This window comes from Pelophylax lessonae (assembly GCF_965119305.1).
Source record: "Pelophylax lessonae genome assembly, chromosome: 4".
Lineage (NCBI taxonomy): Eukaryota > Metazoa > Chordata > Amphibia > Anura > Ranidae > Pelophylax > Pelophylax lessonae.
In genome coordinates, this window is record NC_138771.1 from 611,164,058 (window position 1) to 611,178,757 (window position 14,700).

The 14,700-nt window shown below is 46.1% G+C and overlaps 2 protein-coding genes across 2 annotated transcripts in view; both read left to right on the forward strand.

Moving 5' to 3' along the window:
• Positions 1 to 14,700, forward strand: part of LOC309553574 (A.superbus venom factor 1-like) — a 1,719,715-nt gene that overhangs the window by 357,733 nt on the left and 1,347,282 nt on the right. The gene's annotated exons all lie outside the window — the stretch shown is intronic.
• The window catches only part of LOC309553584 (A.superbus venom factor 2-like), a 453,522-nt gene that overhangs the window by 98,505 nt on the left and 340,317 nt on the right, over positions 1 to 14,700 (forward strand). Inside the window, exons 6-8 of the mRNA XM_082254860.1 lie at positions 6,041 to 6,123; positions 9,929 to 10,016; positions 11,623 to 11,725. Of these exons, the coding sequence (XP_082110986.1) occupies positions 6,041 to 6,123; positions 9,929 to 10,016; positions 11,623 to 11,725 (274 nt within the window). The remainder of the gene's footprint in view (positions 1 to 6,040; positions 6,124 to 9,928; positions 10,017 to 11,622; positions 11,726 to 14,700) is intronic.

A 14,700-nucleotide genomic window follows, 5' to 3' on the forward strand; every position in this document is an offset into this window, starting at 1 on the left:
CGCCCGGTATTATCATACAGGCAGGTAGCAGTGTGACTGCTTTATGGGGCTGCCAGACTGATTTGCCTCCTGGACCATGCCCTTCAGCCAAATTCGACTGGCCCTATGCTAAAAGTGTAGCGCAAGCCCGTAGGGACCCTTTTCATGCGGGAGCCGGGAGAAGGCTGTTTTTTTTTTTTTCCGTGCGGGGTGCAGCTTTTTTGCTGCCCCCCCCCTGCAAAGTGCTGCCCTAGGCCTGGGCCTTGTTGGCCTAGGCCAAGATACAGCACTGCCACCACGTCATTACAGGACACATGTTGATGTGGAGATCAGCAGGAACAACGAGTGAAAGCTGCACAGCATCCAGAATATAGACACTCCCAGAAGTGTAAGTTTTCCAGCAGACTTCACATGAAGGTTTCTTATGCATTGAATGGTGTTCTGGCAGTGTGGCAATCCTTGAAATGTTTCACTGTTAGGAGGGTTTAGATTTAATAGGCAGGACCACTTTAAATATCAAGAACTTATGGAATTCTATAGATAATGAGAGTTTATCTACTGATGATTAGGGATGATCGAACTTTTGAAAAGTTTGGTTCGACCAGAACACCCGAATTTCCCGAAAGTTCGGTTCGGATTCCCGGACCCCATTGAAATCAATGGGACCCGAACTTCGGGAATCAAAAAACACCATTTTGAAGCCCTAAAACCTAATAAATGCCCCTAAAAAGTGCCTAGGGTTCTTGGTCATGCCCCAGGGACTATGAATCAGACAAAAAAAAGTTCTTAAAAATTGTAGTTTTTGATAAAGAGACAATTATTGGGGGAAAAAAATGAGATTTCTTTGGATTTAGTGTCTGGGGGGGGGGGGGGGTCTAAAAAGTGTACCTGTAAAGTTTCAGCTCTGTAGCATGTCCAGAACCAGAATTATAGCATGCCAAACCTTCAATAATGACTTTTTTGCTTAACCGCGCCTTTCTTTTGCTCCTAATCAACTGCACAGCCAATGTGTATGATGGGGACATAATGCAGTGCACTGGGAACAAGATTAGAGTTTTTTTTTTTTGGAAAAAGGTGCTGTCTCTTTAAATGTGGATATAATTAACGGGTGTATTTTCACAATGGGGCTATTATTACCAAATGTTTTCAAGAAGTCAAAAGATGTATGTAGATGCACTTTATTTCATGTAAAATGGTGTTTGGTGCCCTTTAACTTGAATTCTCACAAGAAACAGACATATATGCACGGATACATTGAGGGATAGGGGTAGGGGCCACAATGTAGTGCACAGTGAACAAGATTAGAGATGTTTTGGATGAATACTGTTGTCTCTTGACTTTGAATAGAAGTAAAGGATGCTTAAAAATTGGGCCTTTGGTGGTGCCGACGATGCCTTGACACCATATCCCTATGAAAGTGCTGGTCATGAAGGCAATAATTGCCTTTGTAAGGAAAAAAATTGCAATGATATGCATCTGTGAAACAGGTGCACAAAAATTGTTGTTTGGGTGTTGGCGGAGCCATACCACTGTAAGCCCAAAGAGCTGGTGTTGAAGTAGGCGAAAAAATTAAGAAGATGTGTACCTGTGGATCAGGTGAGCAAACATTGTGTTTTGGGTGTTGGCGGAGCCTCCCCACCATAAGCCCAAAGAGCTGGTTTTGAAGACGGCATAAAAATTATGAAGGTGTGCACCCGTGGAACAGGTGCGCAAACATGGTATTTTTGGTGTTGGCGGAGCCTCCCCACTGTAAGCCCAAAGAGCTGGTGTTGCAGAAGGCCAAAAAAAAAAATTAAACTTTTCTAGTGGAAACTAAAATGAGGTTCTGTGAACCTAAAAAGAACAAGAGGAGGGTTGGAGGGTGGCACCCTGGTCCAGGCTTAAACTGAGGCTCAGCTGCCACATCGCAACGATAGACTAGTCTACAAGGTCTGCATCAGGTGCATCAAAGCTTGATATGCACGACTGATTCATTTTAATGAATGTCAAACGGTCGACTGAGTCGGTGGAGAGTCTCGTTCGATGCTCTGATGAATCCTCCTGCTGCGCTGAATGCCCGTTCCGATAGGACACTGGAAGCAGGGCAGGCCAACAACTCCATGGCATACTGGGCCAGTTCTGGCCAGTTGTCTAATCTTAAGACCCAGTATGCCAGTGGATTGGATTCGTCACATGAAAAGCCCTCTGTGTCACTTTGTGCCCTGACGTAATCGTCCTCCATGTGATGCAGATGATGTCGATGCGATGTGGCAGCTGAGAGGCCTGGGCGGTGAGGACTAAAAAAAGACCGAAAAGCATCCGTCAACTGCACGCCTTCTCCAACGCTCCTTTCGCGACCCGCAGTAGAGTCCATGGTAGGTTGTCCCCGCCCCTGCACGCTACGGGAGTCGGGGAACGTGTTAACCAGAATCCTCTTGAGACTGTCCTCAAGGGATTTGATCCTGTGGACTCTCTGGGTGGATGGGAAAAGCTCAGACTTTTGACTTGTACCGGTGGTCAAGTAGGGTGGCCAACCAATAGTGGTCAGTCTCTTTAATGGCCTTGGTTCTGGCTGGGGTCTTTTCGCAGGCTCTGAAGCATGATGTTTGCCATGCGTCGCAAATTTGCAAAGGCCTGAGAAGCTGACTCCTCGGGGTCACTCAAAACGACATGATCTTGAACGTGCTCCTCCTCCTCCTCCCAGCCACGAACTACTCCAAAGTGTCCCGAGGGAGTCAAACTAGGCCTTGCAGATTGCCGCATGTCTTCCTCCTCCTCCTCAAAGCCTGCAAAAGTTCCTGAAGAATCGTCCTCCTTCTCCTCCTCTTCCACCCCTGGATCCTGCTCGGGCCTCTGGGAGCTAGGCATAATGGGGTCAGGATAAAGGGGGCCTTGAGAGGCAAGGAAGTCCTCCTCTTCCTCCTGCTGCTCTGCCTCCAGTGCCCTGTCCATAATGCCACGCAGAGTGTGCTCAAACAAAAACAGTACCGGTAGGGTGTCACTGATGCATGCTCTGTCCCGGCTAACCATCCTTGTGGCCTCCTCAAATGGCGAGAGGACAGCGCATGCATCCTTAATCAAAAGCCACTGCCATGGCGAAAAAAAGCCCAGGTGCGCTGAGCCAGTGCTGGTGCCATACTCGCAGAGATATTCATTGAGGGCCCTCTGCTGCGTGTACAGGCGCTGCAGCATAGCCAACGTGGAGTTCCAGCGGGTGGGCATGTCACAGACGAGGCGGTGTACCAGCAGGTGAAACTCGCACTGCACTTCGGCCAAACGTGCAGTGGCACTGAACGACCGCCTGAAGTGACTGCACACCCTTCTTGCCATCCTTAGCACATCCTGCATTTCCGGGTACGAGTTCAAAACCGCTGTACCACGAGATTCAGGACATGCGCCAGGCATGGCACATGGGTCAACTTTCCCTGCCGAAGGGCGGCCAGGAGGTTTGGAAACCACCATTCCTGGCTGCAGCTGGCATGGTGTCAACCACCTCTGGGCCTGTGCCTGCAGAGCCCCAAGAATCTCAGGGGCAGTGTGCTGCCTGTCCCCTAGACACACAAGCTGCAGCACTGCGTGACACCTTTTGGCCTGAGACATAGAATAGCCCTTTGAACGCTTACGTGGTACCTCATCATATTCAAAGGACCATTCTGCAGAGGAGGGCATGGAGGAGGATGAGGAGCAGGAGAGGGTAGAAGTGATCGATCTACCCGGATCAGCGAGACCACCAGCTGTTTGCAGACGTGGGGGCCATGCTGGCTGCAGCACCGAGCCCTGGCCACAATCCCTTCCGCTGGCAAGCAGTGTCACCCAATGAGCAGCGACAGAAATGTACCATCCCTGCCCATGTTTGCTTGACCAAGTGTCAGCCGTGAGGTGTATCTTACGGCTGACTGACTTGGCCAGGGACGACACTACTTTGCCTTCCACATGTTGGTATAGGGATGGCAGGGCCTTACGGGCAATGTAATGCCGACTTGGCACCTGCCACTGTGGAACTGCACATTTTGCAAAGTCGTGGAAGGGAGCAGACTCTACCAGGTTAAATGGTACAAGTTGCAGAGCCAGTAGTAAACTGCTGTTTAGACGCTGGGCATGTGGGTGGCGGGGAGTATACTTTTTTTTTCGTTCCAGCATGTGTGGAATCGAAATTTGCCATCTAGATGTTACAGCTGGTGGTGTGCTAGAAGTAGATGCGACACTGCGTGCTATATCATCATCCCTGTCAGTGGAGGCTGCCAACAGGTGACGAGTGACTATAGCAGGGACAGACTGATGTGCAGGTGGAGCACGAGGAGGAGCACGAGGAGGACTAGGAGGCCGACTGACCGATCTTTGGCCCTTTTGCGGGTTCTTCAAATGCTCCTGCCAACGGGCCAAGTGGTGGGTTGTCAAATGCCTGGTTAGGCAGCTTGTACCCAAGTGGTTGACCTTTTTGCCACGTTTTATTCCCTTATGACAAATCTTGCAGATCGGAACTGTTCGATCTGCATGAGATGTCTCAAAAAAGGCCCAGCAAGAAGAGCTTTGTATAGTGGCCCGGGAGACAACAGGTACGGCCTTAGATGGAGTGGGCCGTCTGCTCTCCCCTCTTGCTTGCTCTGCCTCCTCCTGAACCTCAGACCCAACATCAGACTCCATAAAGGACTGAGCATCAGGCAGGAGTAGAGGGCCTACACTGTGGTCAAACCGCTCAACTGACTCCTCTCCCATGTCTGAAGTTGGGTCTAGGGGGGGGACTTGAGGTGGACATGGACTCACCTTTATTTGCTCTGCCAACTGCAGAAGACTGACCACTTTTCTCTGCCTGGGTCACTGTAGTTGCTGATGATGATGAGGGTTTGGTAATATAGTCCACCACCTCCTGTACGTACTGTGGACTAGAAGCTGTGCCCCTTTCCGCAGCAGGGCCACGTATGCCTTTCCTTGGTCTACCTGACATAGTTGTCACTGAGGCTTTATCAGCTGTGCGATGTGAAAATCACCTGCAAGACGCACACTGCTATGCGACCCAAAGTTGTCGCTAAATAAAGCAGATGTGTGTGACGCAGAGTAGCAAAGCCTTTTGCAGTGGACACTGAGGCTTTATCTTTTTTTTTTTTCCAAAAAGTTTATTGAAGAAACATGGTATAACAAAGAGGAGGCTTTATCAACTGTGCGATGTGAAAATCACCTGCAAGACGCACACTGCTTTGCGACCCTAAATTGTCGCTAAATACAGCAGATGTGTGTATCGCTGAAATGTATTTTGCACAATAGCTGACTAGCAAGCACGTATACCTGCTGTAGATATATCAGCAGTGCAACGTGCTCACTAGACGGAACCCTGACACTTAAAACTATCCCTACAAAAACTAGATTATTGAATCTAACTATAGTGGTATATAGTACCCTAACTACACTGCATATCCCTTTCCTCACACTAAAAGAACAGCTCCATACAGCAGAAGATAATTTCTAACTGACACTGTCCCTTTAATTTTTTTTTTTTCTAACTCAAACAGCACAATCGCTGTATTTCTAACTACACTGACAATCTTTATGTAAGCTGACTGCTCTTCTGCTGATCTGGAGCTTAACAAGCAATCGGCTATGCAGCAAACATTGTTTAACACAGCAGGAGAAACACAAATGCTTCCAGTCTCTTCCAAAGCCTCTGTATTAGAGTGCTAGAGGTTAGGCGGGGCTATGTTATATACTGGGGGGCGTATTCACTCCTGATTGGCCTCTGGTCCCGTAGTCTGGGCGTAGTCACTCCAATCACGTTCCTAGCAGACTCCTGCCCCCTCATTGGCTTTTACTGATGTTTCTGGGCCAATCACGGGCATTTAAAGCCCACTTCCTGTCCCATTGCATTTTGGGCGGTTCAGGTGACCCGAATTCCAAACTCTTACCGCAAAAAGTTTGGAATTTGGCCGAATTTCGAACACCCAATGTTTGGGTCGAACCGATGGTCGACCCGAACCGTTCGATCATCCCTACTGATGATCTGATCACATTGACTTACTGAATTGGTTGTGATATGTATAAATGTCAGATTACCACAGACTTACACATTACTATCACTTGTGTGTTTCAGTTTGGGAGTTTGGACCATGGTGGCAAAGTTTGAAGACACTGATATACATACCTACTCTACAAAGTTTCAAGTGAAGGAATATAGTAAGATCATATTTTTGCATGCTTTATATGAATTATCTTTATTATGGTCAGAGTTAGAAATTAAATTAATGTATAGCTGTCAGTCAGAGTGGCAAACCAACAACATACATTAATGTGAAAATTGCCATGTTTATGGAAAATATATTTTTATTCAAACATTGTCTACAGATAAAGGTAATGCAATTGAATTAAAAAAAAAAAAACACAAGGAAAATGTGCCTCTTCAATCATTTATTCAAGAAAAATATCAATAGCAGAAATAGTGAACTGTTGAAAAAGTTTGTATACCCTTGGCCTCAAATTCTGAGGTCATTTAACCATGACTCTCCATTTCCTCTTTTTGAGCCATTTCTTAGTGGATTTGAACTATATCATGTCAAAAGATCAGTTTATATGATATAATTTAGAATTCATTGTTGACTTAATGACTGCAAGCTGCCATGGGCATGAAGCAGCAAAACAACCCCAAACCATAACATTTTAATCACCATACTTCCCAGTTAATATGAGGTTTTTATTATGAAATGTTGTTTTTGAGGCACATATGGCACTTTTCCACTGCAAGTACCGGCTAGTACCGGCTCGGCTCTACTCGGCCCTGCTTGGCCCTGTTTGCTTTTCCACTGCGGTACCGCATGGTATAGGGTCGGAACGGTTCGGTACGGTACGGTATAGGTTTGCTTTTCCACTAAAGTAGTACTAAAGTTAAGTGGGTGGGATAACAACGGGGTGGGTGTGATTCTCTGACCAATCAGTGGCTACTAGTGACTGCATGCAAAGGATTGTGGGATATGGTACCAGTTTGGTACCTGTTGGAACCACAATCGAGTAGGTACTGTTTTTTCAGAGCCGTACCATACCGTACCGTTCGGTTCCATGCAGTGGAAAAGCAAACCTATACCGTACCGTACCGAACCGTTCCGACCCTATACCATGCGGTACCGCAGTGGAAAAGCACAAAAGCGTGCCGAGCCGGTACGGTTCTATGCAGTGGAAAAGCGCCAATAGTCTACTGCTACTGTGGCCAAGCCAAGAAATGCTGTCTTTGATTCAGCAGCCCACAGCACATTGACCCAAAAGGCCTAATATTTGCCTGTATGTTCGATGGCATGCTATAGTCTTACTTTAACCCCTTGGATCCAGCGCTTTCCGGCTCTTTAGGGGGGTTTAGAATGCTGTGAGGCGGGTGGGGTTTATAGTCATGTGTCTGGCATGATTGGCTGTCACGGCGGTCACATCATTGGAAAGCTCCCGATCGCAATTTGGTATGTCCAGAGTCTGGCCTGATATGTTCCATGACAACAGAATGTTGCATTGTGGGGGAATGGTGTGGAACTAAACATATTTGACTGCCTCAAAAGAGACTACCATCAACCCCCAGTATTCTGATGCAGAAGCAAAGTGTTGGTTTGACACCTGAACTGAACAGTCTGAGTCTTGGAGAGCAGTGTTTGAAGTTTCTCCTGGGGAAGAAAACCTCTGCCTTGAGCCATATCCAGGTTGAGATATTCAAAGTAATTTGTTAATTTCAACCCTGATTTCTGAAACTACAGGCTCCAGCTGAACCTCTGCAAGGCTTGGACAGTTTAAACTACATTGGCAGCCAGGACCTGTTCTCGTAGTTCTCACAGCAGGAGGTTGTCTAAATATCCTCCAATAGGGTTGCCCTGAGAAAGCAGTATAGTTAGTAAAGATGCAAGCACATTGGTGAACACCTGGAGTGCAGACAATAGGCCAAATGGCAGGGCAACCAAATTAAAGTGCTGGGAACCTATAGAAAAAGTGAAGGAATTTGCTGACATGCTGAAAAAATCAGGTGATGTGAATATGCATCCTTGATGTCCACAGAAGTCAGCAAGTCTTCCTGATGGGTAGATGCTATGACATACATGGTGGATTCCTAGCAGAACTTCTGGATCAGAATGAAAACATTTAGGGCCTTAAGATCTAAGATGGGGGGCATGCCCCCTTTTAGCTTGGGGACTGTGAATAAGTTTAAATAAAATCCTTTGCAAAGTTCTACCACAGAAACTGGGGCTATGACGTCCTGCTCCAGAAGGCCTAAAAAAAGCTGTATGGAGGTATGCTAATCTGTGTGGTAGCAGAAGTTGGTTTGGGGACATGTAGTGTGGAAGGATCTAAGAGGGGAAAGCTAGCTTGTAGCCCTTAGAAATCATCTCTTGCACCCAGAAATGTCCAAAAAGGCTAACAGACATCCCCCACCTTGGAAAATAGGGGAGTCCCCTCATGCGGAAAAATACTTATTGGAGGGTTTGGGGGGGGACTTCACAGTTTATGGGCAGACTGGAGACCAGGCATGGGCTTTGAAGGTGGAGGCCTGGGAGTAATGAATAGCACTACTTTTGGCCACTGAGTGGGAATGAGCTCTCCCAGGCCTAGGTTTATTCTGCTAGGGTAAATGGGTATCCCTGGTGAAATCCTTGAGGAGGGTGTCCATGGCGGCTTCAAGGACACAATGTCCCTGAAAGGGCATATGAAACAGACACTTTTTGCACATTAGTTCCACAGCCCAACACTTTAAACAAACAGTTATCCTTATGTTTATAGAAATGCATTCAGTCCACCTGTCCAATGTATATATTGGATATATACTGTAAGGGGTTAGCTCGGTAGCGGGTGTTGGTGACACCTTGGGTGGGTTTGTTACACAGAGAGACAGCCGAGGAGTGGTTGAAAACAACAGTCTATGGTTTATTCTTCCAATTTGCTGGAAACAAGTGCAAGCATCCAAACAGCATAAATCAAACAAACATAAAATAAACCCTAGCCACTTGGGGTGTCTACCTTCACAACACAGGAACCTACCTAGGGTGTCTGTCCCAACCTACTGCTGGGCAGACACTGCTGGTCGTACAGCAGAAGACCAATAGTCTATTTGTTTTCTTTTCACACAGAAAAAGTCCAACACCACCTCACCTTCAGAAGTCTCTCAGCTCACTGCTCTCCTTAACGCACAAAGCCTCAGGATGCAGCAATCAGTAGTCATCCCCTGGATAACTTATTTTGCACCTACCAAAACCATCTTGCGGTACGGTTCAGGCACTATCAGTTGCTCAAGGGTGCCCTCTATCCTCTGTGACACTCGATATAACAGGTCCCTTTCAATAATGAAGTAAGGGAGGGCAATCCTCTCGTCAGGGTTAACTAACTTCCCATCTATCTTCACTACATTCTCCCGGGCTCTTAGCAATGTGGGGTCCCTCAATTGCTCCGCAGCCGACACCTGATAGTAATTGGTGAATTGTCTAAACAAGGCAGAAATGTATCTCCCATCTGTGACAACACCCACAGATTCACCTGACTTCCTGTCACAATACATACAGCTGGCAGGAACAAGTTAAATGAACTAAAATATAGTGTTCATTTTTTTTTTCCAATAAAGAGTTCATTTTTAACATAACTAATATTTCAAAGCAAGATAGTAAGCATTTAAAAACAAGAATACTTTCAAGAAAATTTCTGAATATTTTTTTAACACTAAAACTATACTTTAGATGGATTTAAGAAAGAGTTATAGTAATGTGGCATGAGATCCCAGAAGGCTAACCTTTATTTACTTTCTTCTGGACACCAGGAGAATAAATGATTGGAATGAGGGTCACTAGTACAAGAAGTCACAGACAGCTATAAAAAACGAAAAAACTCACATCTCAATCTATGTGACACAAAAAATACAGTATGTTTTGGCTGTGTAACATTTCAATGCAACATTAGACTGGAATTTAAATAAAAAGATTGAATGAACGGGGGGCTGTTATTAGAAATGAATTGTTTGTAATTGCAGCTCTGCCCAGTTTTGAGGTGAAAATAAAGGCAGCTCAAAATTTTTACTACATCAATGATCGAGAATTCAAGGTTGATATTCAAGCAAAGTAAGTATGAATACCGACTGTGTGTGTTATATCTAGTGATGGGGATATCTGTACAGGAGATGTGTGTTCTTGTGATGGGGAGATCTGTACAGGAGATGTGTGTGTTCTTGTGATGGGGGAGATCTGTACAGGAGATGTGTGTGTTCTAGTGATGGGGGATATCTGTACAGGAGATGTGTGTGTTCTAATGATGGGGGAGATCTGTACAGGAGATGTGTGTGTTCTTGTGATGGGGGAGATCTGTACAGGAGATGTGTGTGTTCTAGTGTAGCACCCTCCTAGGAAGGTGCTAGTGAGAAAGTACAGTTTAGAGACTTGTCTGCTTACCAGAGGGGCTGCAGGTAAATCTATATTGTTCTCTGCCTACCAGAGAGCAGGATCTGTTAGTAAGGTCTTCTCATTGTGCTCAATATGCAATTCATTGTGTCTAGAGAGTGTTTCACGCTGTTCCAATAGGGAGGCATGTTGGACAGTGAGAGGAAACCTGACAAATGGATGCATAGGCTTTGATACAGTCCTGGTGATTGGAAGAGGGCAGGTCGCCTCGGTGCATTCTGGGATACTGTATAAAAGCCAGGAGCACATGTGCTGTGAGGTCTTTGGCTGGATAGTCCCAGGGGGAGGGAGCGGCTGCCTCCTCCTCTGTAGCAGTGGCATGCATTTGCAGGAGGTCGTCCTGAGGACCAGAGGAATGGATGAGTGGAGCTGAACCCAGAGGTCCCGGAGAGCTGACTGAGGGGGAGGCACTGGAGACCCTGGGACCACCGTATCATGAGAACAGGGACTCGTGTCAAGGGGACTGACCTGAGGGGGGCCTCCCCACGTGTAGGATAGTCAGTGGACAGGTGTCGGCGGTGGACAGAAAGAGGATACTAGAGGGAAAGTCCTGAAGATAATTACAAGCTCACCAAGTCATCTTAGGAAAGAGACTTAATTCCCAAAATCACCTATAGTGACAGGGTGAATCAACACCCTGGCTGTACCTGAAGATGGGAGTCCTCGCCCATATGTGCATAACTAATTTGGAGTATCCCACTATTCCCTTCTCCTATCCCTAATTTAAATAAACACAAAACAACCAAATACCCCTGGAGTGATTATTGAAGCGAGCCAAGGAAGGAGAAATAAAGAACTGTATGCTGGTAACTCAGGGGGACCTGAAAAGTGTAATTCTGGCAGTCCTTACGGGGGCAGTGCTACACTACTAATGGGCAATATATGTACAGGAGATGTGTGTGTTCTAGTGATGGGGGAGATCTGTACAGGAGATGTGTGTGTTCTAGTGATGGGGGAGATCTGTACAGGAGATGTGTGTGTTCCAGTGATGGGGGAGATCTGTACAGGAGATGTGTGTGTTCTAGTGATGGGGGAGATCTGTACAGGAGATGTGTGTGTTCTAGTGATGGGGGAGATCTGTACAGGAGATGTGTGTGTTCTAGTGATGGGGGAGATCTGTACAGGAGATGTGTGTGTTCTAGTGATGGGGGAGATCTGTACAGGAGATGTGTGTGTTCTGGGGGGGGGGGGGGGGGGGCGGAGATCTGCACAGAAGATGTCTGGGTGTGATTTTTCTGAAATGTGTAATTCTTTTTTCTTTCTTTTTTAGTTATCGCTATGGGGAGCCTGTGAATGGTATGGCCTATGTGCTTTTCTCAGTGACAAGAGAGAGTGAAAAGAAAAGTCTAACAGATACACTAAGAAGGATTCCGGTACTGATTTCTAATTGAACATCTATTAAGGATCCATTGAACCTACAGTCTAATTCCAGTTGCACCAAATAAAAAAGGGTGTAAAATCTTAGTTTTCTATCTACAGCAGCACAGTCTAAGTAGGAGAGCCTGTCTGTCTGTCTTCCAGCAGCTGCAGAGTTGGACCTTACTCTTTGTAGGGAGCAGTGGTCTTGTGGGCAAGGCTAACTCGCCCTACACATGGGGGGGGGCACATGGGGGGGGGTACTTTCTTTGTAAAGGCGCTTACTAATGCCCGGGACCAGCTTGGGGCCGCAGTCATGTGAACTCAGCGTTAAGGTGGCGTTCTGCACCTAGAAGTGAGCTGTTCTCCTTGTACAGCTGTGCAATAACTTGAGGCTCTATACTGAGAAACACTTTGCCCCATGACACTACACACCTTGTCTCTCAGAATGTTGCATTTAGAGGGGGGACACTGCTGAGTCTGTGTCCTACTCCACCAGTCCAGCTTTCCTGCCACCTCACCCCCAGTGACAGAATAGAGGTTCTGCCGTGCACTATGTGCAGACCTCTGAGGATGCACTAATTAATTCCTTCAACTCTCCCATACCTGTGGCTATGTCACAGATTTGGTCCTGAATGCTTTAGTGGCACTGATCGCTTGGGAGAGAGGCAGAACACCAACCCCCCTACTAACCAGAGGAACCGTCACCCATGCCTTTCTGGCGGCTACTTCATTCTCTCCAGTTCCTTTTTACCCATAGCAACTGTACACTTCCTGACAACTTCTCTGCTAAGTGAACCCTTTGTGGTGGCCCTCCTGTCCTTCCTCTATACCCCTGTTCCTTAGATTATGCCATGTATCTTATTGCACCCTTTTGAGTAACTTCATATAATGCATAAAACAGTTAAGAAACTTTACTGAATGTTTAGCAGTATAGTCCAGTAACATGAGGTACACAGAACAGTCCATTTCCAACTAACATGGCTGCCCAGATCATATCTTCCCAGGTAAAAGTCCCTTCAGTCCATAAGTGGATGTGTCCTGGTTCACGTGTGCTTTTCCCAAGGGGGTGAGCAAATGGTGAGGGTCATGGGTTCCGACGTGGATTACATCCTGCAGCCAGCCTCTCCCTCCAGTGCCATGGGTATTGCCAATTGTGCCAGGCTCCAGGCTTCTCTATTTATTGGTTCCCAGCTTGGGAGGGGGAGGGGTGGTCAGGTCCCAAAAATATCTGGTAAAAAGGTCCTCCTTCCCCATTCAGGCAGCCAACTAACTACTCAAATGCACAGTGCAATGCATTTAACCCCTCCTCATACCTACCCCGTAAGCACCTGCTTAAATCTCATTGAAGAGCTCTGACATGCCCCAGATTGGAGAGCTCCAGCTCATCAGGGGGCATCAGACCTCTGCAAAGAGATCACTGCTTTTCTACAAAGAACAAGTGTTTAATTCAGTAGCTATAGGAAGGTGACAGGCTTTTCTATTCAGGCGGTGGCTGCATTAGAAAAAAGAAAAAAGGCTTTGGACACCTTTTATTTTGACGCTCTTGGATTGTGTGTTTTTTTTTTTTTTATTCAGGTTTTAAGGGTTTAGAACATACAATACAGAACCTATTGGGCATACCCATGCTTGTAAAACATAACAAAGAAAAAAAAAAAACAGTAAAGAAACTAAAACAAAAGGTACGCTCAGACCACAAAGGTGGAATAAATCACAGTACTTAGAAATCGAAACTCAGGGTGGCAGTATTATACAAGGAAGGATCATATCCATGGCACTACCCTAAAAAACAGCATCAAATAGGTTAAGTCATGTACAGAAGGAAATGGGCATGCCGCCACAATTACACCAAATTTACAGGAAATTAACTATCAGCATTTGGGCGTGGTAGAGTCACTAATCATAGATGAGGAATCTATCCATATAACCCAAACTTTATGAAACTTTTAGCACAGGCATGAGCTAAATAGGTTGCTTTGTACAATGGTAAAGGCTGAGTTGACTAGATGCTTTCAGAAATTCAGTGAGGGGGGAGATTTCCATTTAAGAATAATGGCTTTACATGCATAAAGGAGTAGAAGACCCAAGAAAGTCCTAGGGGCCCTACGAGGAGCTAGGGAGTCCACCAGACCAAACAGACACACATCAATTGTCAATGGCACCTGAATAGTAGTGACCGGGAGGATGACTGAAATTATAGCTCTCCAGAATGGCTAAATTAATGAACACTGCCAGAAAATATGAATGTAGTCCGCTGAGTCTGATATCAAACACCCCAGCAGGTAGCAGGGACTAACGGATATAGTCTAGGTAATTGCACAGGAGTAAGGTAAACTTGGTGCTAAATCCTAAATTGGATCAGTCTATCTCTAGTAGACACCAATTGAGAAAAGGAACATTCCCATATTTTCTCTTCTTCATCCAGCTCAGGGAGGTCAGAGAGCCACTTAGCTTTAAGGGGCCAAAGTCCAACGTAAATGGAGGGAAGTAACTCCTTATAGATGGTAGATGGGGGCTTAGTCATTGACTTGTCCCTAAGTAAATTTTCCAGGCCGAGGTATATAGAGCAACTGGCTGTTCGTCAAATTGTGTTTGGATGGCATGTCTGAGCTGGAGATACCTAAATAGATTTAGGTATCTCCAGTACTTTATGCCCCTCAATGCCCCTGTTTGTGGATCAGGAATGGACAGAAACTCCAACAACCCAGGGTTAAACCAAAAGGGGGTATGTGGAGAAACATGTCCAGGAGGGTTAGGGCGGGCAGCATAAACCACCAACCAAGCTTTCAGCACCATTTTCATAGTATTAGTCAATAGGAGAGAGGAAACGGGGGCCACGATACAATAGGTTTCTCAAAACCTCATGAGTCTAAACTGGAAGCCTCCAACACCACCACAGCGTTAGAATCATCTGCAAGTAGCCAGTTATGGACATGTGTTATTAGAGAGGCTATATATTATTTATGAAGATCAGGGAAAGTCAGGCCCCCCC